The sequence below is a fragment of the Pelobates fuscus genome, chromosome 1, assembly GCF_036172605.1.
Source record: "Pelobates fuscus isolate aPelFus1 chromosome 1, aPelFus1.pri, whole genome shotgun sequence".
NCBI classification, from domain to species: Eukaryota; Metazoa; Chordata; class Amphibia; order Anura; family Pelobatidae; genus Pelobates; species Pelobates fuscus.
The window spans coordinates 458,032,968-458,058,732 of record NC_086317.1 but is presented as its reverse complement, the minus strand read 5'-3'; the positions used below and the strand labels follow the sequence as shown (position 1 = coordinate 458,058,732).

Here is a 25,765-nt window from a genome sequence, read left to right as displayed (position 1 = left end):
TAGCTTGTCTAGTCACTCAGTGCTCTGGTATTCTAGTTTGCTCTATTTGGTTTTGACTCGGCTTGTTGTACTTCCCTGCTTCTCTGTTCTCCCTTGACCCGGCTTGTCTCTCGCTTATCTGTCTTCCCGTTCCCTCGACCTCGGCTTGTCTCTGACTATTCTCTATTACTCTCGGTACGTTAGTCCGGCCATTCTAAGGCCCGGTATACGTACCTTTCCACTCTTTGTACTCTGCGTGTTGGATCCCTGTCCCGATCCTGACATTACGACAGGGCCAATGGATCCTGCAGGTACAAACAGTCAGCTTGGTTCTTCTGATCCCAGGTTTGACGCCATGGAGCATAGGATGGATCAGATGGCTCTAGCACTACAGGCACTTTTGTCTCGTGCTAGTAACCCACCTGAGGAGACACGTACTCCTTCTATTTCTCCTGCAGTCTCAGGTCTAGAGGTAGCCACTGTAGGTGCTTCTTCCCGTATTACCCCACCAGTACGTTATGGCGGGTCACCGGAGAAGTGCCGTGGTTTTCTGAACCAGATTAGCATCCATTTCGAATTACAACCCCGATCTTATCCTACAGATAGAGCGAAGGTTGGATTTGTTATTACTTTACTCATTGAGAAAGCTCTGAGATGGGCCAATCCTTTATGGGAGAATGATAATCCACTAGTCTATAATTATAATGCCTTTGTAGCTGCGTTTAGAAGAACTTTTGACCCTCCTGGTAGAAAGGTCAATGCAGCTAGATTACTGTTGCGCCTTAGACAGGACAATCGAACACTTGTGGACTATGCACTAGAGTTCAGGTCCTTGGCGGCAGAAGTTAAGTGGAACGAACAGGCTTATATAGATGTGTTTCTGAATGGGTTATCAGATGTAATTCTTGACGAGGTCGCTACTAGAGAACTCCCTGAGAATTTGGAGGATTTAATTTCTTTTATATCTCGTATTGATGAACGCATAAGAGAGAGGCAGAACACTCGAGATAGGACCCGCAGACCCTCCTTTAAACTAGCACCTACCTTTCAAAATTCTGAGTTCGAGGACTTACGTATTTCTGAACCTATGCAGATAGGCAGTACTCATCTCACAGAGAGAGAGAGACAGTACAGAAGAAGGGAGGGTTTATGTATGTATTGTGGAGTCAGAGGACATTTACGCCTAAATTGTCCTAATCGTTCGGGAAACGCTCGCACCTAAGTTTCTCTAGAGGACAGGCCTTGGGTGTTTCTACTTTGTCCTCTATTCACAACTACAAAGAGTTCAGGCTTCTGTTACCCGTTTCTTTGAGGTGGGAGAAGGGAGTAGTAAAGACTATGGCACTAATCGATTCTGGAGCTGCTGAGAGCTTTATAGATCAGGGTTTTGTTGCCAAGCATGCTATCCCATCCCAGTTAAAAGAGACACCACTGGCTGTTGAGGCCATCGATGGTAGACCGTTACTTGAGCCTGTTATTTTCCATGAGACCATACCGATTAACTTAACTGTTGGCATCCTACATAAAGAGGATATATCCTTAATGCTCATTTCTTCTCCGTCTATTCCCATAGTCCTGGGGTACTCCTGGTTGAGGAGACACAACCCTATTATTAATTGGGACTCAGGGGAGATAGTTTCGTGGGGAAAGAATTGTCAAGAAAAATGCTTGCGGAAGGTCTTACCTCTCGGATTAACTAACACATCGACTACCTCTGACAATCCTACAGAGACACAAATTCCGCCTCAGTATCTAGATTTAAAGGCAGTATTTGACAAAAAGAAAGCCGATACCTTACCTCCTCACAGGTCCTTTGATTGCAAAATTAACCTACTCCCTGGTACCATGCCTCCCAGAGGTCATGTATACCCATTATCTACAAAAGAGAACTCAGTTCTAGAGGAGTATATTCACGAGAATTTAGACAAGGGATTCATCAGGAGGTCCTCCTCCCCTGCCGGGGCTGGATTTTTTTTTTGTTAAAAAGAAAGATGGTTCTTTGAGACCTTGTATTGATTATCGAGGCTTGAATAAGATAACCATTAAAAATGCCTACCCGATTCCCTTGATCACCGAACTCTTCGATCGTTTGAAGGGCTCTACAATTTTCACCAAGTTAGACCTCAGAGGGGCATATAACTTGGTGAGAATCCAGCAGGGACATGAGTGGATGACGGCATTCAATACTCGATATGGTCACTATGAATATACTGTTATGCCTTTTGGGTTATGCAATGCGCCAGCTGTATTCCAGGATCTGATAAATGAGGTTCTTAGGGAATTTCAGCAAGAGTGCGTCATTGTATACCTAGATGATATACTCATTCATTCTAGTGAGATTGAGACTCATCACAAGCAAGTCAGGAGGGTTTTGCACAAGCTTCTCCAGCATGGCTTGTACTGCAAGTTGGAGAAATGTAGCTTTGATCAAACCCAGGTAACCTTTCTCGGCTATGTGATCTCTGGGGAGGGATTTAAGATGGATCCGGATAAGCTCCACTCCATTCTAGAGTGGCCTTTACCCAAAGGTCTTAAAGCCGTACAGAGATTTATTGGTTTTTCTAATTATTATAGGCGCTTTATTAAGGGCTATTCTTCCATTATCGCACCTATCACTAATATGACCAAACAGGGGGCTGATACTAAGAATTGGACTACTGAAGCTCTCCTTGCGTTCAAAACTCTCAAGGAGCTTTTCGCTTCCGCTCCAATTTTAGTTCACCCCGACACTTCTCTGCCTTTTCTACTTGAGGTAGACGCATCAGAGACTGGTTTAGGTGCTGTCCTATCTCAAAGGTTGGGGGTTGATAAACCATTACATCCATGTGGATTTTTCTCTAAAAAATTGACCGGTACTGAAAGCAGATATGACATTGGTGACAGAGAATTACTAGCGGTTATCAAGGCTTTGAAAGAGTGGAGACATTTATTGGAAGGTACATTACATCCTGTTACCATTCTAACTGACCACAAAAATTTGTCTTATATCGGAGAGGCTAAGCGGTTGTCCTCCAGGCAGGCTCGTTGGTCGTTGTTTCTTACCCATTTCAATTACGTTCTGACTTACAGACCTGGGTCAAAGAATTCTAAAGCCGATGCGCTAGCTCGCCAATATGAGCCCTCTGCTTCAGTTGAACCACTTATGTCCTCCATTGTACCCAAATGCAATATTATTGCTAATACCAGTCTCAAAATTCATTCTCCGCTACTTGACCAGATCTTGAAGTCACAACATCTAGCTCCCGAAAACACTCCTGAGGGAAGAAACTTTGTTCCTCCTGAACTTCAACTGGAGCTCTTACAATGTTTTCACGAAAGTAAAATAGCTGGTCATCCTGGTATTCGCAAGACATACTCTTTGATATCCAAGGATTTCTGGTGGCCTTCACTTCGAAAAGATATTGAGGAGTTCGTCGCAGCTTGTGAAACTTGTGCCAAGACTAAACTACCTCATGCATCTCCATGTGGCCTCTTACACCCCTTGGACATTCCTGAGAAACCTTGGTCCTGTTTGTCCATAGACTTTATCGTTGATTTGCCTGCTTCCAAGAGACAGACTGTTATTCTCACGGTGGTGGATAGATTTACTAAGATGGCCCATTTCGTGCCATTACCTAAACTTCCGACTTCTCCTGAATTGGCGGAGATTTTTGCTAGAGAGGTTTTTCGCCTACATGGGATTCCTTCGGAGATTGTTTCTGATAGAGGCTCTCAATTTGTCTCACGTTTCTGGAGATCCTTTTGTTCTCAAATGGGCATCAAATTGAACTTCTCCTCGGCCTATCACCCTCAGTCTAACGGAGCTGCTGAACGTACCAATCAAAAGATCGAACAGTATCTGCGTTGCTTTGTTTCCGAACACCAGGACGATTGGGTCGGTCTGATTCCTTGGGCGGAGTTCGCACACAATAACCTTGTTTGCGATTCAACTCGCTCTAGCCCTTTCTTCATGAACTATGGCTTTCATCCTTCGATTTTTCCTTCGGTTTCCTCTTCTCAGGGGATACCGTCGGTTGATGATCATGTCGCCAACCTGAAGAAATTATGGGATCAGACTCGGCAAATTCTGTTACATAGTTCCTCGTTGTTCAAGAAACACGCTGACAAGCATAGAAGAGCAGCTCCTGTTTTTGTTCCTGGGGATAGGGTATGGTTAAGTACTAAGAATATTCGACTAAAAGTTCCATCTATGAAATTTGCTCCTCGCTACATAGGCCCTTACAGGGTTCTCACTCGTATCAATCCGGTTGCGTATCGCCTTGCTCTGCCACCTGCCTTACGCATTCCTAACTCTTTTCATGTCTCCTTGTTGAAACCTCTTATTTGCAACAAATTCTCCTCTAAGGTCTCCTCGCCTCGTCCTGTTCAGGTGGAGGGTCGGGAGGAGTACGAGGTCAGCTCCATCGTTGATTCCAGAATTTCAAGGGGAAAATTGCAATATCTGGTCAACTGGAGGGGATATGGTCCTGAGGAGAGGAGTTGGGTACCTCAGGAGGACGTTCATGCTTCTCGCCTTCGCAGAGCATTTCACCTTCGCTTCCCATCTCGCCCCGGTTCCTTCCGCCCGGTGGGCGTATCTGAGAGGGGGGGTACTGTCAGGGTACCTGAGGTCTCTACCTCTAAGGGAGGTAGAGACTTGATGGTTTATCCGTCCAGGCGAGCTGTTTCCTCCGTTCCTCGCGGTTCATCCAGCCACTTAAACACCGGCCGCGAGGAATCCACGTTCTTTTCTAGCAGGACGCTCAATACGTGACGTCATGACGCTATCACGAGCGACCTGTCACTCAAGTGTCCGATATCCAATCGGCACTTGTCAGAGGCGTGCTTACCATCCGGAGCCAGGGTATTTAAGCTTACTTCTCTCTTCAGCTCATTGCCCTGTCGTGGTTCTAGCTTGTCTAGTCACTCAGTGCTCTGGTATTCTAGTTTGCTCTATTTGGTTTTGACTCGGCTTGTTGTACTTCCCTGCTTCTCTGTTCTCCCTTGACCCGGCTTGTCTCTCGCTTATCTGTCTTCCCGTTCCCTCGACCTCGGCTTGTCTCTGACTATTCTCTATTACTCTCGGTACGTTAGTCCGGCCATTCTAAGGCCCGGTATACGTACCTTTCCACTCTTTGTACTCTGCGTGTTGGATCCCTGTCCCGATCCTGACAATACTGAATGGAGTGATTCTACCGAACAATCAGAATGCTGCATACAAATCACCCAGGATAAACACATCTATAAATACATATATAATATTACAGGCAGTACACTTGAATATGCTTCACAGTCTTAAAGGGACAGTAGTCCCAATATGTCCATAGATGCTGTTAAAAGGGCCAGTAGCAGCAATATACAGTACAATATGCCCCAAATAACCCAGGGGCCATAGTCAGTAGGTAGGAGGCTAGCAAACAGGCTTCTCCAGGGCCCAGTGGCGAGGTTGGTTTCGCCACAGTCATTTGGGTATGAATGCACGCGCAACCTCCCCATTCATTACAGGAAGCCACTTTGAGTATACACATTGATATTAAGTCACATATAATATCCGTGTTCTGGAATGGCAGCACACTCTGGTCTAATCTCCACGCACACCCCATAAATGAAAGTTTCCATTTAAAATGTTAAAGTAGATTTTTAGTCACTCCCTGATCCCTGATCATAAAATGGGTTAAATAAGTACATTCAGAGTAGAGTATTTGATTTATTTATTTATTCATTCATGCTGCTGTTTTATATATTCATTAGACAAAAATTGTGTTTCTGGTAGTCTGGAGATTGTCCATTGATGTTTTATGGATTGAGCAAATGTTAAGCGAACTGTGAATAACAAGTCACATCACTTATAGTTATTTTATGTGTAGAGTGATGTTTAAATATGCTTTCAGGTTGATCTTAATACGTATGGCTTGGAGGAAAGATGAGACAAGGGGGATATGATAGAAACATTTAAACACATAAAGGGAATCAACACAGTAAAGGAGGAGACTATATTTAAAAGAAGAAAAACTACCACAACAAGAGGACATAGTCTAAAATTAGACGGACAAAGGTTTAAAAATAATATCAGGAAGTATTACTTTACTGAGAGGGTAGTGGATGCATGGAATAGCCTTCCAGTGGTAGAGGTTAACACAGTGAGGTAGTTTAACCCCTTAAGGACACATGACATGTTTGACATGTCATGATTCCCTTTTATTCCAGAAGTTTGGTCCTTAAGGGGTTAAAGGGACACTACAGTCACCAAAACAACTTTAGCTTAATAAAGCAGTTTTGGTGTATAGATCATGCCGTTGAAGTTTCAGTGCTCAATTCATTATTATTTAGGAGTTAAATCACTTTTGTTTATGTTCATTCAGCCCTAGCCACACCTCCCTGAAAAAAATTTTCACTTTCAGTTTAGTTGTAACTTACTTTAAAAGTTTGTATCTCCTGCTAACTAAATTGAACTTTAATCACATACAGGAGGCTCTGACAGGGTCTAGCAAGCTATTAACAGTGCAGGGGATAAGACATTTTAAAGTAAACACAATTTGCAATAAAGGAAGTATGAACATTAGATGAACATTAGATGACTTTACAGGAAGTGTTTAGGGAGGCTGTGTAAGTCACATGCAGGGAGGTGTGACTAGGGTGCATAAACAAAGTGTTAAATGACAGAGAATTGAGCAGTGATATGGAAGGGACATGATCTATACATCAAAACTGCTTCATTAAGCTAAAGTTATTTTTGTGACTATAGTGTCCCTATAAGCATGTGTGGGATAGGCATAAGGCTATCCTAGCTAAAAGATAAGGCCAGGGACTAGTGAAAGTATTTAGAAAATTCGGCAGACTAGATGGGCCGAATGGTTCTTATCTGCTGTCACATTCTATGTTTCTATGTTTGTTTGTTTTTTAATTGTAAAAAGTTAAACATTGTAATTAGTCCTAATTCCAGGGGTATTTATTGTCTAGAACACGGTATCTCCATTTTGTGTTCAAACTGTGACATACAAGTATTGGCGGGCTGCCTGGCACCCCTACTTGGTGCCTCCGCCAATCACTGCTTCCTAGTAACTCCAAGTACTTCCAAGCGCTCCACCCGACACCATAACCACTGCAGTTCCCTTGGCCAGCATTACAGCTTGGCTGGGGTCACCACACACGTTTTAATCACACCATTTAGAATAGCCAGAATGAACTGCACTCAATCCCATTTGAAATGGATCTGGGTGCACCAGACCAGTCCCAGGAACCGAATACTTGATAAGGAAAAATAGAAGAAAAGTCCAGGCACTCTCAGGATACAAAAAGGCAATTTTATTGAACCCATTGCCACTCACAACGTTTCGACTTACAAAGACAGCTTAGGTCGAAACGTTGTGAGTGGCAATGGGTTCAATAAAATTGCCTTTTTGTATCCCGAGAGTGCCTGGACTTCTCTTCTATTTTTCCTTAATCACACGATTTATGATTTTTAAAAATATATTTCTGTGCCGTTTGTCTCCTCTGTGTTTCTGTGTAAAGGTTTTTCCTGTTAGTCGTGATATAGAATATTTGTTCCTAATTGTCGTGTTTCCACAATATCTAAAAATCGTTTCCTGTCTTTTTCATTTCACAGGAATTTAAAGTCAGATCAAAAGAGTGGGAAAACCAGAGAGTGTTATATCAGAACCATTTGAAGTCTTTGAGCGAACAGAGGAAAACTCTGACAGAAAAATGTGAACTATATCAGGTAAACTTTAACTTCCTTTTTGTTGCTGTGGTGAACCTACATAAGTGCATTGCATATTGCCAGCTCTTGTTAAAGTGATTCTACCATCAGAAATTATTATTTTTTATTATCATATAGTATCAGAAAAGCCTGCCTATATCTTGTGCAGGCGTTTGGTTTTTTTAAAGTCTGTAAAAACAGGTTTTTATTCTGGTGTTATTTAGCTATAATTTAACTTATTTATGAATTCAAGTGGCACTCACATCATCAGACAGGTCAAAGAGCCATTTCCTCTTCCCTGCGTATTGGCAGATAAAGGAACAAGAATGGCCAAAATTTATACCTTATTAATGCATTATTGAAATAGCTCATTAAAAAAATAAGCTAGTGTTTTTCTTATATTTTTAAAGTTTCTAAGACCGTTACATGAAATGCAGGCTCATCCTTTCTGATCAGGAAATGGCTCCACCAATCAGACGCATTTGATTCACAGTGTGAAATAGTTTTATTCCCCAGCCACAGTTCCAATAATCGGGTAGGACAAGTGGAACTCCTCATAATGCTACTATTAGCAGCCATATTGTAGCTTTTCATATATACATAGCCCAGTTCACAGTTTTATGAACCAGGTTTGTCAGAACTATTGACGAAGCTTTATCATAACAGATCAGATATAGTGTCTAGGGAAATATAGCTAAATATGATAAATGAGCTATAGACATTTCCTAAATTCTTTGATTTCACTGATTTAATATTGAGCCTTTAAACAAACAATCCTACTAATATAGAATTATATTACATAGGAAATATTATGGCCTTGATTTAATATTTTTGTGTTAAATCGGGTTTATTGATTCCAACAGAAGTAACTACTTTCCCATGCGGGGGAGGGAAAAAACACCATAAAATTATCATTTAAATTACATGAAAATGACAAGAAAAATAAATAAATCAAGGCCACTGTTTAGGTGGAGAAAGCAAACATTACATTAAGTATGCAATAACAAGGAAAGCAACGCTGTCCTTATCGTAATCTAGCTGTGTGTCAGCTCCCATAGGAATTGGGGCCATAGGGTCCAAGTTGGTTCACTATATACCGTATACCAGGATCTATGAGTTTTCCACAGACCCCTCCCCTCCTTACCCATTCCAACTACAGCAATTTTAGGGCCACCGAGCCTGGTTTTAATAAAAATATATATATGTACGTGTGTGTGTCTCTTTCTTTCTTTCTTTCTTTTGATTGTAGCCGTATTAGTCCAGTGATGTAGATGTAAAAAAACCAGATACAATTTGTATCTTGTAATACCTTTTTTATTGGACTAACATTAATTTTGTAATGACAAGCTTTCGGGATGACCTCCCTTTCTCAAGGCTGCAGCATTTCTGAGCAAGACGACACACAGAATTATTTTTACAAATAATTTTAAGAGTTTATCCGAAAATATTAAATAAATTGAAAAGCTTACCAGACCTATATTAATGACATATAGACATTAATATAATATAATGAGCAATAAAACACAGTGACAATTGGTATCAGCGCAGCAAAGAATGAACTTTTAGTAAACTGTAAAATAGACTGTGCCCATTTAACAGGACTTTTCTAACATCAGACTAAAAGAGATTGCAATCTCTTGCAACCAAGATAGTCGGCCAGTTGCAATAGTTCTCCAAGCAACCTTGGTGGCTGAAGTGATTCTATGAATTTTGGATGAATAGATAAAGTGATTAATTCCTGATGGAAAACTAATAGTCACAGATGCATTACACTATGACTAATAAAATGTAATGACTAAGAGCTTAATAAAAGATTGCTGTAATATGAGTTACTTAATCACTTTGTTCTATTTTCTGCAATTTAATTAAAGATTGTATATAAATTCCAAAACAAGATTATTTCTTTCTAATGAATAGAAAGACTGAGAATAGAAATAAATGCTATTGCAAATTTATTATATGGGAGAAAACCGAGAAAAGCATGTACAATGGTCCACCTCGAGTGAAACCAATGTACAACCTGGAAATACTAGTAACCGTTATTAGGCCTGTATTTTACTTGATTCCTTGGCCGAATGTATTTCTAATACAGGGCTGTAAAGCCATCTAACCCGGTGGTATAGACGTGAAGGTGGATTTCAGCATGTGATACAGGTTTTAATAAAGCTTCTGCTATTAATATTGTTGGGAGGTGCACAGATTGTAGAAATGTGTCCATATTGTGTATCTATAGCTATGCAGTGTTCACGTTACCCTTTACATTATATCATTTTTTATAAAATTGTGCACAAGTATTGGCCATATTTTGAAGGTCATATACTTGCCTTACATTCTCATCTATCAGGTATGTGATAATTTGATTAGCTAGCCTTTTCCGTAATTTATTTGCCAATAACCTACTGGCTTTGCTCCACTCTGTCATATAAGACAATATGTGTGTCCCAGCATGTATTCCATTTTAGCCAGTTGAATAGACTCAATCTTTGCCTTAATGTCAGTTAGTCTTTTGTGGATTTCCTATGTGGAATATAATTTATACTGTGCTGCAAGCCTGATAGTCGGAGTTGTAGTGATCGTAGTTTGTGTGTTTTTAATTTGTTGCATTTGATATTAAATGCCCCCACGCGGGGCTGTTTTGTGAGCTTGCCATAGAATGGAACTTTCCACTAGAACTACCGAACCAAAGTCCTAGTAGGTTGACTGCCTTCTGGTGCAGCTATGTAATATTTTAGAACCCAGAGATGGGAAGAAACCTTGATAACTAAGAGATCGGTGGCATCCTGTCATACTCCGATGCTCTCATCCTTTATTAATGATGACAAAGCAAGGGTGCTTCTTAGAAAAGCGTTTGAACTCAGGAATTGCGAAGCTCTCCATGTTTGCACTAGAAATGTGGTCGGTTTTGGTCACATTGCTCGGCTTTCAGAACATGTGCTGATTGGCCTTTATAAACCTCTAGTCTGGGAATGATTAACAATTGTCAGTCAGTTGATTTTTATTCTATCAGCCCAATAGCAATTTATTGGCCTCTCTAAAGGCAATCAGCCGACCTGTCTGAATTAGACACTTAAAGAGAAGATAAAGTTTTCATGAGTTGATAGAAATAAGAATACAAAAAGTGAATAAAAGCGGAATAATGCTGCTGACTTTCTCAAAACGACAAAAACACCAGTCACGTTACACATGCTTTCCAACATAACCCGCCCTCTGCTAAGGAGAGCAATGTTTTGGGGCATGTAAAGCCGCACCGGTTATCTCCGTATGGCCCACTAGTATTCCTTTCTGTTATGGCTGTTTGATTGGAATTACAGATCCAGGCAGCAGATTCTCTATGAATTCTCTCCCTCTCGACTTACTGACATGTCAGGAAAGGCGTTATCAGTCTGTCTGTCTCTGGGTCTAAGTTCAAATGCCCAACATGTCTTTGCACGTGTAGCGTTTTCCATATTTGAATCCCTGTTGGATTCCAAAGGTTAAAGCATTTATCAAAGGTTCCAGAATTATTTTATTTATTGAAAGGTTACAGCCCTGACATTTTATTAACAGCTTCGTCAATGTGGTGAGTCCAATTCCTGGCATGGGATGTAATATGCTCTTAGCTTTATCTGCATATTGTTTGAATAGATTGCTGACAATGCAAGCAAGATGTGTTTTCTTTTATTCTTATATCTTAATGGTAATTATCGTAATCTTGACAAAGTTAACTGTAAATCAATTTTGTTTCATTTTAATTCATTTTTCTAGGAACCAGATCGCTGTCCAACACTATAGTTGGAGTTTACCATGATCCTTACCCAGATACGCTGTGATTTATGGGAGTTTGTTCAGCAAGGTGGCCAGCTAGTTACATCAAATTGCACCTGATGCAATAATATATGGGAGTGCTTTAAACAAAAATCCAATAATTTTCTTTATTTTATTTTTTATAGTTTCCAAAATGAAAATGTAGTTTTCATTCACAATATGGCGTTGGCACACACACGCCAAACACTACATGGACATGTCATTTTACAGACACTCGTATTTACTGGTGGCTTCCATTCTTTAGTCATTTGGTATCACTTGTTGAACTCGGCCATCAGTCGGAACACGCTTGGAGTGCTTTGTCACTTGCGCTTACTGATCATGATCTGCTTCACTGTGTCAGATTAATATACATGAATGTACATGTGATTGAGTTTGTCTAAACATTCATTACGCACTTTATGTTTACAAATCCACATCAAGATGAACTGCCGTCATTAACATCCATTGACTAGCGGTTTTGTCTTTTGTTTTCCGGATGTAGTACCATTGCTTGCCAAAAATAGATCTAGTTAATTGTGGACTTGAGAATGACTGTCTATTTAAGACTATGTCCTCTTGTTGTGGTAGTTTTTCTTCTTTTAAATATAGTCTCCTCCTTTACTGTGTTGATTCCCTTTATGTATTTAAATGTTTCTATCATATCCCCCCTGTCTCGTCTTTCCTCCAAGCTATACATGTTAAGATCCTTTAACCTTTCCTGGTAAGTTTTATCCTGCAATCCATGAACCAGTTTAGTAGCCCTTCTTTGAACTCTCTCTAAGGTATCAATATCCTTCTGAAGATATGGTCTCCAGTACTGTGTACAATACTCCAAGTGAGGTCTCACCAGTGTTCTGTACAATGGCATGAGCACTTCCCTCTTTCTACTGCTAATACCTCTCCCTATACAACCAAGCATTCTGCTAGCATTTCCTGCTGCTCTATTACATTGTCTGCCTACCTTTAAGTCATCAGAAATAATCACCCCTAAATCCCTTTCCTTAGATGTTGAGGTTAGGACTCTATCAAATATTCTGTACTCTGCCCTTGGGTTTTTACGTCCAAGATGCATTATCTTGCACTTATCCACATTAAATGTCAGTTGCCACAACTCTGACCATTTTTCTAGTTTACCTTAATCATTTGCCATTTGGCTTATCCCTCCTGGAACATCAACCCTGTTACATATCTTAGTATCATCCGCAAAAAGACACACCTTACCATCAAGACCTTCTGCAATATCACTAATAAAAATATTAAAGAGAATGGGTCCAAGTACAGATCCCTGAGGTACCCCACTGGTGACAAGCCCAAGCTTCGAATATACTCCATTGACTACAACCCTCTGTTGCCTGTCACTCAGCGACTGCCTTACCCATTCAACAATATCTATCTATCTAATTTTAATTTAGTGAATATGGTATCTGTTCCTTTTGAAATAGAAATATCTTCTTATCTCTATGTGAAATGTATGTCCATGCAAACACTATATTATACAACAAAGTTCTATTTCTTTTTCCCATTGTTTCCTTGTTGAAGATGATTGTTATTTTTATTTTATTAATTTAAAAAAAAAAAAAAATTGAGAGAAGAACCGATGAAATGTACTCTTAACCAATTACGGTACATTTAAAAACCGTTTAGCCAGACACTGTAGACTTTGGTAACGCTCTTGACTTAATTCTGTTTGTGCTGCTACAGAGATATGAAAATTGGATTCCTTTTATACTTCATTTAATTTAGGTTTTTGTTGGATGATCTCCAATTTAAAATGAGATTTCAGAACACAGAAATACAAGAGAGCATTTCCATTAAAGAATTTGTTCGATGACTTAATGGAGACCTCTCCCCTTGGCTTTCATCTCTCCATATTTACTCTCCAACGTACCGTGGTACCCAATAATTATTCCAGCCTAGTGAGCAGAAACCGGTTGGCGGTTTCATTTCTCTAATTGGTTCTCCGGATCTCATTACTTCCCCCACTATAAATAACACAATGTATAATTGCGATTTTATGTGTTTTTGTGTTCTGTAGAAGCAGTCGCAAAGCTATCAGGAACAGCTTTCGAGTAGGACACAGCTGCAAGATGAGGCAATTACCAATAACCAGGCTGAAATCAGAAGATTGAGGTGCCAGCTTGATGTTTCTCAGGAGACAATAAGAAGTGACAGGGTCATCATTGAAAATCTCAAGTCTACTGTAAAGGAAATCACATTAGGTAGAAACTCGCTGAAAGATGAAAATCAAAAGCTCTTACAGGAACTAAAGCAATGTCAGAAGCGATGCCAGGTACAGAAATGATAGATCACATCACAACAACCATTGTCTGTAGATCTCCCAAGTCAAATAACAACTTGTCATATATATGGTCATGGCATTATCTGGAACTGTGCCTTAATACAAAACAAATACTACATTACAGCAGTTAACACATTCTCTGCTATGGCTTTAAGCCGCATCATCTTGTTTGAGAACTGATGGGCACAAACTGGAATAAAGTCATACAGGCTATTTAATTTTTTTTATAACTAAGAACGTATATCTTGATATGAAAGTATGTGTGGAGCTTCTCTGTGATATCATTTTACAACAATTGGATAAAACCTGTTTCTCTTTTTGGAGGTAGCTCCCATAGCATCCAATATATCAAATAAGTGATTTATCACCTCCACGACTGACAGATTGCTAGCAGTTGCAATCTACGTCACATTCTCTCAATTCACAGGTTCCAAAAAAGTTAAATAATTGTATGTTTCCCAGTTTGTTTACTCATACTCGTTTTCCTGGCACTATAGTGCCTTGAGGGTGTCCCCACCCTCAGGGTCCCCCTCCCGCCGGGCTGGATGGAGAGGAAGGGATTAAACTTACCTCTTTCTCCAGCGCCGGGCGGGGAGCTCTCCGCCTCCTCTCCTCCTCCTCGGCTGAATGCGCATTCAGCCAGTCTCATAGGAAAGCATTCATAATGCTTTCCTATGGACACTGGCGTCTTCTCACTGTGATTTTCACAGTGAGAAGCATGTAAGCGCCTCTAGCGGCTGTCAATGAGACAGCCACTAGAGGCTGGATTAACCCTAATATAAACATAGCAGTTTCTCTGAAACTGCTATGTTTATAGAAAAAAGGGTTAATCCTAGATGGACCAGGCACCCTGACCACGTCATTGAGCTGAAGTGGTCTGGGTGCCTATAGTGATCCTTTAAATTGTGCTTCTTCCAGCTTCCAATGGTGGGATGAGTGATTGTTAACCCCTTGTTGGTGCATCTTGCCCTAGTTAAGTTGTGTTTTCCTGTTTACCTTTCATAACTGTACTCTGTAACAGCTATGGGTAACGTAGAAGGATTTGTTATCCAAGAGATGTCTTTCTTTATTATAGCAATGCTGCAGGTATGATAGATATAACCTACCTGCTACTGTAGCTAAACCACTATTTAATGATCATTTGTCATGCAGTTACAGAGATTCCAGGTTCACTGTTAGGCTCCTTATAACATCCATTGTTATATCCATGCAATATTCGATACCGATCTGTAAAACCTAAAACTGTATTTTAAGTCCTGCGGGAAAAATTGTTGGCAAATTAGAAGGTCCACTTTCTGACTTAAAATATTTGCTTTTTTTAAAATTGTTTTACTATATTATATAGTTCTTTTGAAGGGTTGAGACAAACCCATTTGGACAAAAATCTCTATTGCTCCCGAATCTACATATCCTAAAGATCGTTTTTTTGTAATTTATTTATTTATTTATTTTTATTAATCAGCTGGTTTTGTGAGCTACATTTATAACTTTTCAAAACGCCAGATTATCTTATTGCGATGGTGTAAAATAATAAGGAAAATTCAATAGCCCGTTTTAAATGAGCAGATTGAACATTTCCGCATTGTCTTTATTTAGCAAACCACGAATATGATGGGATTTGATGACTACTGAAGTGAAGCACTTCTCTTTTTTCCCGTTCTGCTGTCATTATTTAATTGGGTTTAAGAGAATGGTTTATCACGCTATCATAGTAGCCGTAGAATCAATGTGTTCTGTTTCATTATCTCTGCAGAGTGTGGAGATTGAACTTTCAGAGGTTAAAATCGAACTCCAGACACGTGATGACCTCTTGAGAGCTGTTGAACTGGATCAAAAGCAGATGTTGAAAGCTATTCCAAATGCCAAACTGTATACGAACCCACAAGGAAAAGAGTTAAGGTACTTACTGGAGTCTTCAATCCAATAATTATGTATTGCTTTTGTTTTAAAATAGTGTAAAAGTGCAAACACCATATGCTTGTGAAAATGCAAATACATCATGCGTGTGATGCAAAGAAAGAAAGGATATCATCTGGGTATTAGTGTTCCGTTGGCAATAGTATTTTCGAAGCAAGAATTCTCTCCAATGGAAGACCTTTCAGAATGTCATTAGGAGATGTGATACTGTTTGCTTTTATCTTTATTTATCTTTATTCTCTGCTTGAATCAAATAGGTCTTAATTGTTCCTATAAAGGCAAACCAATGCATTAGCAATTCTTTGTTCCTGATAATTTAATTCCATCCGATAAGGTTTTTACAGTTGGTCAGTGATTCTATTGTCCTTGCTCCATTGTCATTGAGTACATTAACTTTTCTGTGTAATCGGTCAGTGCCATCATTATACCTTTTTTTTTTTTTATAATCTGTCAATGGCTCCAGTGACTCCATTCTTCCCGCTCCCTAGTATTCCTGTGTTTCCGTTATCATCGCTCCTTAATCTTCCAGTTATTCTGTTATTCTCTCTCCATACTCTATCAGCGGCTACATCATTCCCTTTCCATAATCTGTTAATTACTCCTTTTCCCCTGCTATATAATCTGGTAAGAACTCCATAACTCCAGTTACATAATCTACCACCCTCTTATCTCTGATCAATAATCTGTCCGTGACTACATTATCCCACACCATAATCTGACAGTCACTACATTACCTCCATGTTTTTTAGTGGCTCTATAATCTGCCAGTGACTCCATAATCTCCTCTCTATAATCCACCAGTGACTCCATAATCCCCTCTCTATAATCTGCCAGTGACTCCATAATCTCCTCTCTATAATCCACCAGTGACTCCATAATCCCCTCTCTATAATCTGCCAGTGACTCCATAATCTCCTCTCTATAATCTACCAGTGACTTCATTATCCCCTCTCTAAATTCTACCAGTGATTCTATAATCCCTTCTATATAATCTGCCAGTGACTCCATAATCCCCTCTCATCTGCCAGTGATCCCATTATCCAGTGGTGTATCCTGGTTTTGTGCTGCCCTAGGCAGGACAAAACTCAGGCGCCCCCCTCCCGCCCGCGCCACCCCTATCCAACCCTTCCCCCCGCCCGCACCACCCCCACCCTTCCCCCGCCCCGCCTTCTAAATACACACACACATTCACTTACAGATACGCATACACTAGCTAACAGAAACACACACTTGCTAACAGAAACACACACACACTTACAGACACACTCACACTCACTAACAGACACACACTCACTAACAGACACACACTCACACACACACACAGACATTCACACACACTAACAGACATACACACATACTCACTCACTCACTCACATATTTAACACATTTTTTTTTTTTTTAATTTACCCCCCCAGCCTCCTTACCTTTGGGAATGCTGGGGGGGGAGGGTCCTATTTCTCCCTGGTGGTCCAGTGGCTGCTGGGCAGTGCTGGCGGGCGGGCGGGCGGCCGGCGAGTGAGCACTTCCTCTGAGCTGTCTGCTCAGCTCCCTCGCGCGCCGCAGAGTGAGGCTGGGAGCCGGATTATGACGTCATATTCCGGCTCCCAGCCTCACTCTGCGGCGCGCGAGGGAGCTGAGCAGACAGCTCAGAGGAAGTGCTCCCTCACCGGCCGCCCGCCCGCCCGCCAGCACACCGCCCGCCCAGACGGCATGTCAGTTAGCCGCAAGGCTAACAAGGCATTTGCCCTGGGCGTTTGGGGGCGGCTTTTTTTGCCGCCCCCTGGAAAATGCCGCCCAAGGCAAATGCCTTGTTTGCCTCGCGGCTAATACGCCCCTGCCATTATCCCCTCTCTATAATCTGCCAGTGACCCCATTATCCCCGCTCTAATCTGCCAGTGACTCCGTTACCCCCTCTCTATGATCTGCCAGTGACTCCATTATCTCCTACTCTATACTCTACCAGTAACTCCATAATCCCCTCTCTATAATCTGCCAGTAACTCCATAACCCCCTCTCTATAATCTGCCAGTAACTCCATAATCTCCTCTCTATAATCTGCCAGTAACTCCATAACCCCCTCTCTATAATCTGCCAGTAACTCCATAACCTCCTCTCTATAATCTGCCAGTAACTCCATAACCCCCTCTCTATAATCTGCCAGTAACTCCATAATCTCCTCTCTATAATCTGCCAGTAACTCCATAATCCCCTCTCTATAATCTACCAGTGACTCCATAATCCCAATGACTCCATATTCCCCTATAATTTGAGCCAATTCTCATTCTAGAACAAGGGTAGTAATAGCCAGAACGTCCAATGATCGAGTTCTAAAACGCTCAGCAAATGGAAATGGATGTAAAGGTATTTTGTATGCTCAATTCACCACTGAGGGTGATATTGTATATCAGTTAATACTCTAAGATGTAAAACCAGCAACTCTTATCTACAGTACCATAAGCGGTAATCATGCCTGGCTAGTAAGATGGCATTATTTCAAATTAAAGGGTCAGATTCAATGCAGTTATTTCCATATTGCAGCACCCAGGAGCAGAGTGAGCCAAGGATGTACCAGGCGCAGAATGAGGAGCTGGCATGGAAAATGTTCAATTTAAGCACATCTAAGCAAGACCAGGTAACACACACTGCATTGTGGGAAACAGATACTGTCCAGAGTTATGGGATTGATGAAGCGTTGAATATTTGTGTTAAGAATAGTAATATATATTAATATCAGCAGGTCGTTTGCTTTGAATATGGAGATCAGAGATAAATTTTTCCAGGATCCAGAAGTTTTACAGAAATAATGAAATATGCAACAGGGCCTTGTTACATGTGGTATTTCAACTGCAGTCCATAGACAAAATCTTCAGCTTTTCTAGAACCACAATCACCACGATGCTTTATCAGCATTAAGGCTTTCCCTGTGCAGAAAATATACCGAATATTTAATCTGCGTATTCAGTTAGATATGTGCACATATTGTCTACATGCACTTATTCCACAGCGTTACTGACTCCGTTATGGTTTACGAATGGCATTCTGGGATGGACCAGCAGGCATTGTGGGATATATACAAAAAACGTGCCAATATTTCTGTTGCCACAAGTACTTAACTAATAAAACTTTGAACTCCGTGGCAGCTACCCCTTGGGCTTCTCCTTCTACATTGTAAGCAGAATCTCCATCGACCTATTTTCCCTGTAACATTTTGTAATTGTCTACTTTATTAAGTTTCAACCTTTATAATATTTTAAAGCTCTGTGGAATACGTTATCACTATATAAAAACCAACAATAATAAGCCTCCTTATTAAAACTGGTACGTTTATTGAAGATTCGTCCATGGACTTTCTCAAGAGCTGTATCGTCTCTTGAGAAGGTCCACAGACGAAACGCGTCGAGCCTATACAAGTGCCCACAGGAGATAATTAAGATTCAAGCCAAGACCTGCAGGACCACGGAGATTGCCTCCATCTTATCTCCAAACATTCTCTTGGATTGGCATACACTGACTAACTTGTGTCTTGAGGTATCATTGGGAGCCTCTCTCTAAGGGGACCTAGCACATTGGTGGCTGACACGCTCTTTTGCACATTAAGTTATACTTCTTTCTGTGCCATTTCTCTTGTGAGTGTGTTTTTTACTGTTTGGATTTTAATATTTGTTATCAATAAATACTTCACTGTATGTCCTCGCTTATGATCTTTTACATGTTATCATCTGAATCCTGAGTGGTAACTATATTTCGCCCTATTTTGTATATATCTTCATCTATACTATACCTGTTCTTTGTATTATTGGGATTTGGGAGTGATGCCTTATTGTGGCTGCCTGCACTCAGTTTTGCACCTTTTCCTATCTACCAGTGTTTTACTCCACTCTATTAAAAGCATCAAACCGTTAAAGAAGCGTGCATCCTCCTCCTACCCAATGTCTGTTTAAATTGTCCACTTTTATTTTAGTGTAGTATAGTTGTTCCTTCTATGCACTTTTTGTTTTCAAATTCTTGTCAGTGCACTTTCCTCCTCCAGCTCTGAAATTTATTTTGGTTTGTCCAACATGGTTCGTTCCACCTCGTGTTCCACTGGTGGTCAGATTTAGTTTACCTCGGGGGGAGGTGGTGAAGTAAGCATTACTTAATGTGCTGCACTAATTGTGGGATATACGTACAACTTGGCATCTCACAGACCTTCAGAGCTGTAGCATATAATTATAGCTCCCGAGCATACAGGTGTAAGCGAAAATGTACAGATGAAATGCTTTTGTCTCTCAAGTGCCAGGATGTAGACAGTAGTTATAACATGACGACTGCACTTTATTGCACTACAGCGTCTGAGGATTGTAAGTTTTAAATAGATACGACCGACAACCATAGTATGTATATATTGCGAAGCACTATTTTGGCCAGAAACTCTGGGAGTAACATTCAAAGAGCTCCAAGGAGGCCTCAGTTGGACAACCTTAAAGTGAACTTGTCATGACATAATTATATTATAATTAAATGTTTAACGAGAATCTTGGCAATATTAGGAACATTGCAATATTATGGGAACAGAGGGTCAGGACCAGAATGTCGATGTTACAGCAGAGTAACAGACGCCCAAATTGTGCTTTGCAATATATACATACTATGGTTGTTGTGTCTTTTTAAAACTTACAATCCTCAGACTCTGTAGTGCAATAAATGTTTAACAGCCCCTAAAGCAATACATATATAGTTTGCAATAAGGACATATTATATATTGCATATCTAAATTGCTAACTACTTACCTTCTGTCCAGTATTCCGATGCCACCATGCTTGGACGTCTGTTACTTTGCTGTAACATCAACATTCTGGTCCAGACCCTCTGTTCCCATAATATTGCAATGATCCTAATAAGACCAACATTCTCGTATTACCTCTACCATCACTCACTCAATTTATATATTCGCCCAGCAAACAAGAGAAATGTTTGATGTGATGATTGGTGTGTGACAGAGAGCAGGAGAACCACTTGTAGGAGAGATTTCCTGCTATCTCTTGTCACTCAGACCAGATCTTTTGCCACCAGGGACCATATTCAAATGGTTACTCCAACCAAAAACCAGTGTTTGATTGGAGTAACCCTTTAAAAGTGGTCATGGTACTGGGAGTAACCCTTTAAATAAAAATGTATACGTTTGCTAGAACACAAATTAGGAGGGGTGTTTGCATTTACTGGTAAGAAATGCTGACAAAGTGGCCACTAAAATCGGTGCAAGGGTCCATTCTTTTTAGAACTTGTACGTTTCATGCATAATGGAATTGGTTAATGGGCAAGAAGCACACATGGTGTCTATTGTTGAATAAACTAACCGCGTAGTCCTCACTGTGAAGCCACCGTAAAGCTACAGAAACAGATGGCAGGGCAGCTTGTCGGAGACTCGTTCCTTTAACACAGAGGGAATCTTTGAGTAAATAGTTACTGAGTTTGGGTTTCGCTGATCTGTGTTTGCAGAAACAAAAATCCTGTTTGGCAAAAGTATTTGCAGTAATTGAAAGAAAAGAACACCTACTTGAATTTCCCTGCAATCTGTTAATCCCTCAGGAAGGTTATGTTAATTGAGGGTCTTACTATTAAATTTCGTATAGTGTTTGCCTCTTTTAATCTGATGTTTTGAGTCTCAGCGTTTGGTGGCTTCTTGTTTAAATACAATATTCAATAATGCTTCCATTCGTGTTACATTTCTATAAAAGAGAAGAATTGCATTTCTTTCTTCTCCTTTTTGTAGATAGGATATTCCATAGGTACTTAGAATTGTTAAAGGATCGCTTTAAGCACAATAATGAAGTGGTTATGGTGCCAATAGTACCCTGGCACTCTTCCACTGTAAGTAGTCAAACCATTTTAAGAACTTACCTAGGACCATCCGCAGCATGAGTTGTAGACGAAAACTCCTGCACTCAGGGTTGTGCTGATTGGCTCTCAATGCTCAGCTGACTCTCTTGAAAAAGTGTCCATGCACGCCAGGGCTTAACTCATTGCAGCTAGCTAGCTCTATTGTTTTCACATGTCTGTGAACGTCTGTTTTCCTGCTATTTTACAGTTCTGTGGTGGGTCGTCGTTAGTTTATCCACATAAGTGCATTTTCTGGCCAATCACAATTACTAGAATTTGAGTGTCTAAAAGCAATAAGCAGCCAGTTAGAATACATTTTTAATTTCAAACAAACAATAGAATTCATATCCTGCAATATGTGTATATATACAGATTTATTGAAACCTGTTTTAGTGTGCCATTATATTATATTTTCATATCCCACCCCATGTATGTCTGAGGTGTAGACACTATGGGCAAGTCTAACGTTGCTGACAGACCAATTGCTCTCTAAAAAGTTTAAGGGACACTCCACTGCCTAAATTCAAAATAAATAAAAATCACTATTTCGTATATATACCCCAAGAGAAGGCATGCATGTATTTAATTATGCATTTTGTCATTAAGGGGGTATATCTTAAAAACAGATGGCAAAACCTGCAGAGCTCTTGTCTGAAGCCTTTACAAGCCCTCCCCTTCTAATCCCATCCAGACTTTCTGTGGCTGTCCAATCACAGACTTTCCAATGAAGCTCAATGAGAAGTGTTTGTAAGGCAGGTGCTCTGGGCATTTGCTGCCTCTTGTGTTTAGCTCCACCGAGCTAACCAAACCAGGAAGTAATAGGACCTGTTGTCTGCTTGAAAGCCAGGGGGTGTAACCAGGTTAATTTGTAAAAGTGTCTATATCTATTGAAACATACTCTTCACATGAAACGCTTTTCCGCAAACTAGAGTACTAAAGGAGTCTGGAGTGTCCCTTTAATGTTTAGTTTACTTAACCACGAAGACAGACAGACTGGCTTCATAGATGTCTGATTTACAGTGGCTTTGCCACTTGTGTGTTCTTTGCATTTTACATTCATAAAACTCACCTTCCTAGTGCTGGGAACGTCTGAAGTCCAGGTTCTGGCAGATGAAGCCACCTGGAGTTGTCATCTTTTAATCTTGCACATGTGTGCAATACTGTGGTCTCTGGAAGATCTCACGAGAGTGTAGCTTTCCCCATAGCTCTTATACATGTGCAATGAGATTCCATAGACATATAATAGTTGGTAAATCAGGAGCTGCAGTCTAGCTTCTACCTCCATATTCTCCAATCCTGTCTTCCTGACCAATTAAAAAGCCAGAATAACTTGATAACCGTGTGTTTGCACTGGTAAGTTAATTAGTATTAACCGCAATATATGCACAAACATACCTAATAGGAATTGGACTGTGTAACTGCAGCCTTCAGAATCCACTGTAAGAAAGAGGTGTTTGTGAAGTTCCTTCTTATTACATAGAATTTGGTAAAGTCCAAATTAAATTTAAAGGATGCGTGCCAAAAATGCATAGAGATACACTAAACCCCAAAACGGCTTTAGCTTAAGTGGTTTTGGTGTTTGTGTCATGCCCCTGCAGTGTCACTCTTCAATTCACTGCCATTTAAGAGTTAAGAGTTTCTGTTTATGTAGCTCTAGCCACACCTCCACTGGCTGTGACTGACAGCCTGCATGAAAAAGTTTACATTTTCAATCAGATCTTACAGCACAGTGTGTTTTCTTTAGAAGTTTGTATGTTCTGCTCTGATAATTTAATTACGGCCAGAAGACTGCTGCAGGCTGTAACAGGCAACTAACAGAGCAGAAAACAAGAAACTTGAAAATAAACACACTGTCCAGTGGAATCCGTTATGGACAGGAGACGTGTGACTAGGGCTGCATTAACAAAGTGACTTATAAATGGCAGAGAATTGAGCAGTGGGACTGTAGGGGCATGATCTATACACCAAAACCCCTTCATTATGCTAACCTTGTTTTTGTGCTTAAAGTGTCACTGTAAGGATAAAAACTTAACTTTATAAATATTAGATTGATACATTTAAGCTGCTGCTTGGGAATTATTGCTTTAAAGAAACACTATAGTCACCTAAATTACTTTAGCTAAATAAAGCAGTTTTAGTGTATAGATCATTCCCCTGCAATTTCACTGCTCAATTCACTGTCATTTTGGAGTTAAATTATTTTGTTTCTGTTTATGCAGCCCAAACCACACCTCCACCTGGCTATGATTGACAGAGCCTGCATGAAAACAAAAAACTGGTTTCACTTTCAAACAGATGTAATTTACCTTAAATAATTGTATATCAATCTCTAAATTGAACTTTAATCACATACAGGAGGCTCTTGCAGGGTCTAGCAAGCTATTAACATAGCAGGGGATAAGAAAATCTTAATTAAACAGAACTTGCAATAAAGAAAGCCTAAATAGGGCTCTCTTTACAGGAAGTGTTTATGGAAGGCTGTGCAAGTCACATGCAGGGAGGTGTGACTAGGGTTCATAAACAAAGGGATTTAACTCCTAAATGGCAGAGGATTGAGCAGTGAGGCTGCAGGGGCATGTTCTATACACCAACACCGTCCCTTTAAGGTGATCTCCGGGTCAAAGAGGGAGCCAAGAAACCATTTGAATTAGGTGAAGTTCACCTTTCTGTATTTGTTTGTCACTATTAGCTAACTGGTTCCCAACATTCTGTAGACCATTCAAGCTTTGACAGTCCAGAAGTCAGTGTGTTTATGGTACAGTGTGCGGTGGCTTTGCCTGGGCCAGGACACTCTATCCATTATAAGTAGTTATGTGTATCGCAGATCACTCACATTAACCCCTTAAGGACACATGACATGTGTGACATGTCATGATTCCATTTTATTCCAGAAGTTTGGTCCTTAAGGGGTTAAACATATCACCATGTTCAGTGCATCTGAAAATACTTTGAGTTTTCTTAAAGGTTAATAATTTCACATAACGTCTAGGCAAAGCTTGAGGCAGACTGTTATAATATGCCTTCTATGCTTCCCTGTGAGAAAAAAATGCGCAAAGTCGAAAAGAAAAACACATCACAAAGTTGAAGCGGTTTTGATTTGTGCCATGCCTTGTTTACGCTGATTTAAAGCAGAGCTACTTGTTGATCTCATGATGATATTGTTATAATAGATTGAAAATGATCTTCAAAAGGAAGAGGCAAAAAACAATGACCTGGAAAGATTGAGAACGGATATCACTGACCTGACTGCAAAGCTTAATCAGAAAGACATCACCATGGCAACCAGGAGCGAGAACCGTTCTCGCCTCGAGCAAGATTTGGACCTCAAGGAGCATAACAAAGTCAACGAACAGGTATGCAAATGCTACGGATCACTTATACTTTCACTCATTGTTCTAGGGTGGTGATAGCTTGCCTCTGGCAGTCTGGTTGTTTTGGACCGCGTTACGGATTCAGCATCCGACTGAGCATGTTTGTGATCATAGTCCAAAACAGCTGGAGCACCGAAGGTTTAGTCTTCAGTGTCCTAAAAAGTTGAATCTACTCAACACAAGTTATTTGCACTTTGTGTCTGTCTGAATTAATATCTTATCATTTTATATATTTTTTTTATTACTTTTTTGTTCTTTTATCATTACAATAATACAAAAATATAAAAGTTCAGCTCCGTTTCACATTGCGGCTGCTTTTATCATTCAAACAAACCAACATATATATATCCCATTTTCCCCACAAATCGGAGGTTTTATCCAGATAGCATATCCCTTTTCCATTTTTAGTTGATGTAGTAGTTGAGAAGTTATTTGAGTTAGGGTAAAATCTCTCTCACTTTTCCAGTTTGTAGTAACTATTATTTTAACAGAGCTAATAACATTACTTCCGGTCTTAATGCCAGTTGTACCTTAAAATAGCTAAAGGATCTTTTCTTAATAGCATTTTATAATAACCTTTTAGAAATTTTATATATAATAAATATTTCCATTGAAATCTCATTTGATGTTGAAAGTGGCTTAAATGGACTTGATGTGAAGATCTTATTTTGCTCAGTGAATACTCTTGAATCTTCAGTCTCAGTTTGTTAATTATTGGGAATTCAAAGTTACTTACAAATTTTGTGTGAAAAAAGACGAACTGAATTTGAAATTATTCTGAACTCCTGACAGTTCACACTTGTAAATACTTACATTTGAGTTTAGAATACTGCGTAGACTTTCAGATTATGGAAACCTCAGGTTCCAAATTAACTG

The 25,765-nt window shown here is 40.1% G+C and overlaps 1 protein-coding gene across 1 annotated transcript in view; it reads left to right on the top strand.

The window, feature by feature from the left end:
- DEUP1 (deuterosome assembly protein 1) overlaps positions 1 to 25,765 on the top strand; it is a 62,245-nt gene that overhangs the window by 12,523 nt on the left and 23,957 nt on the right. The window contains exons 6-10 of the mRNA XM_063444949.1: positions 7,565 to 7,678; positions 13,479 to 13,733; positions 15,496 to 15,641; positions 18,198 to 18,291; positions 24,689 to 24,871. Coding sequence (XP_063301019.1) covers positions 7,565 to 7,678; positions 13,479 to 13,733; positions 15,496 to 15,641; positions 18,198 to 18,291; positions 24,689 to 24,871 — 792 coding nt within the window. The remainder of the gene's footprint in view (positions 1 to 7,564; positions 7,679 to 13,478; positions 13,734 to 15,495; positions 15,642 to 18,197; positions 18,292 to 24,688; positions 24,872 to 25,765) is intronic.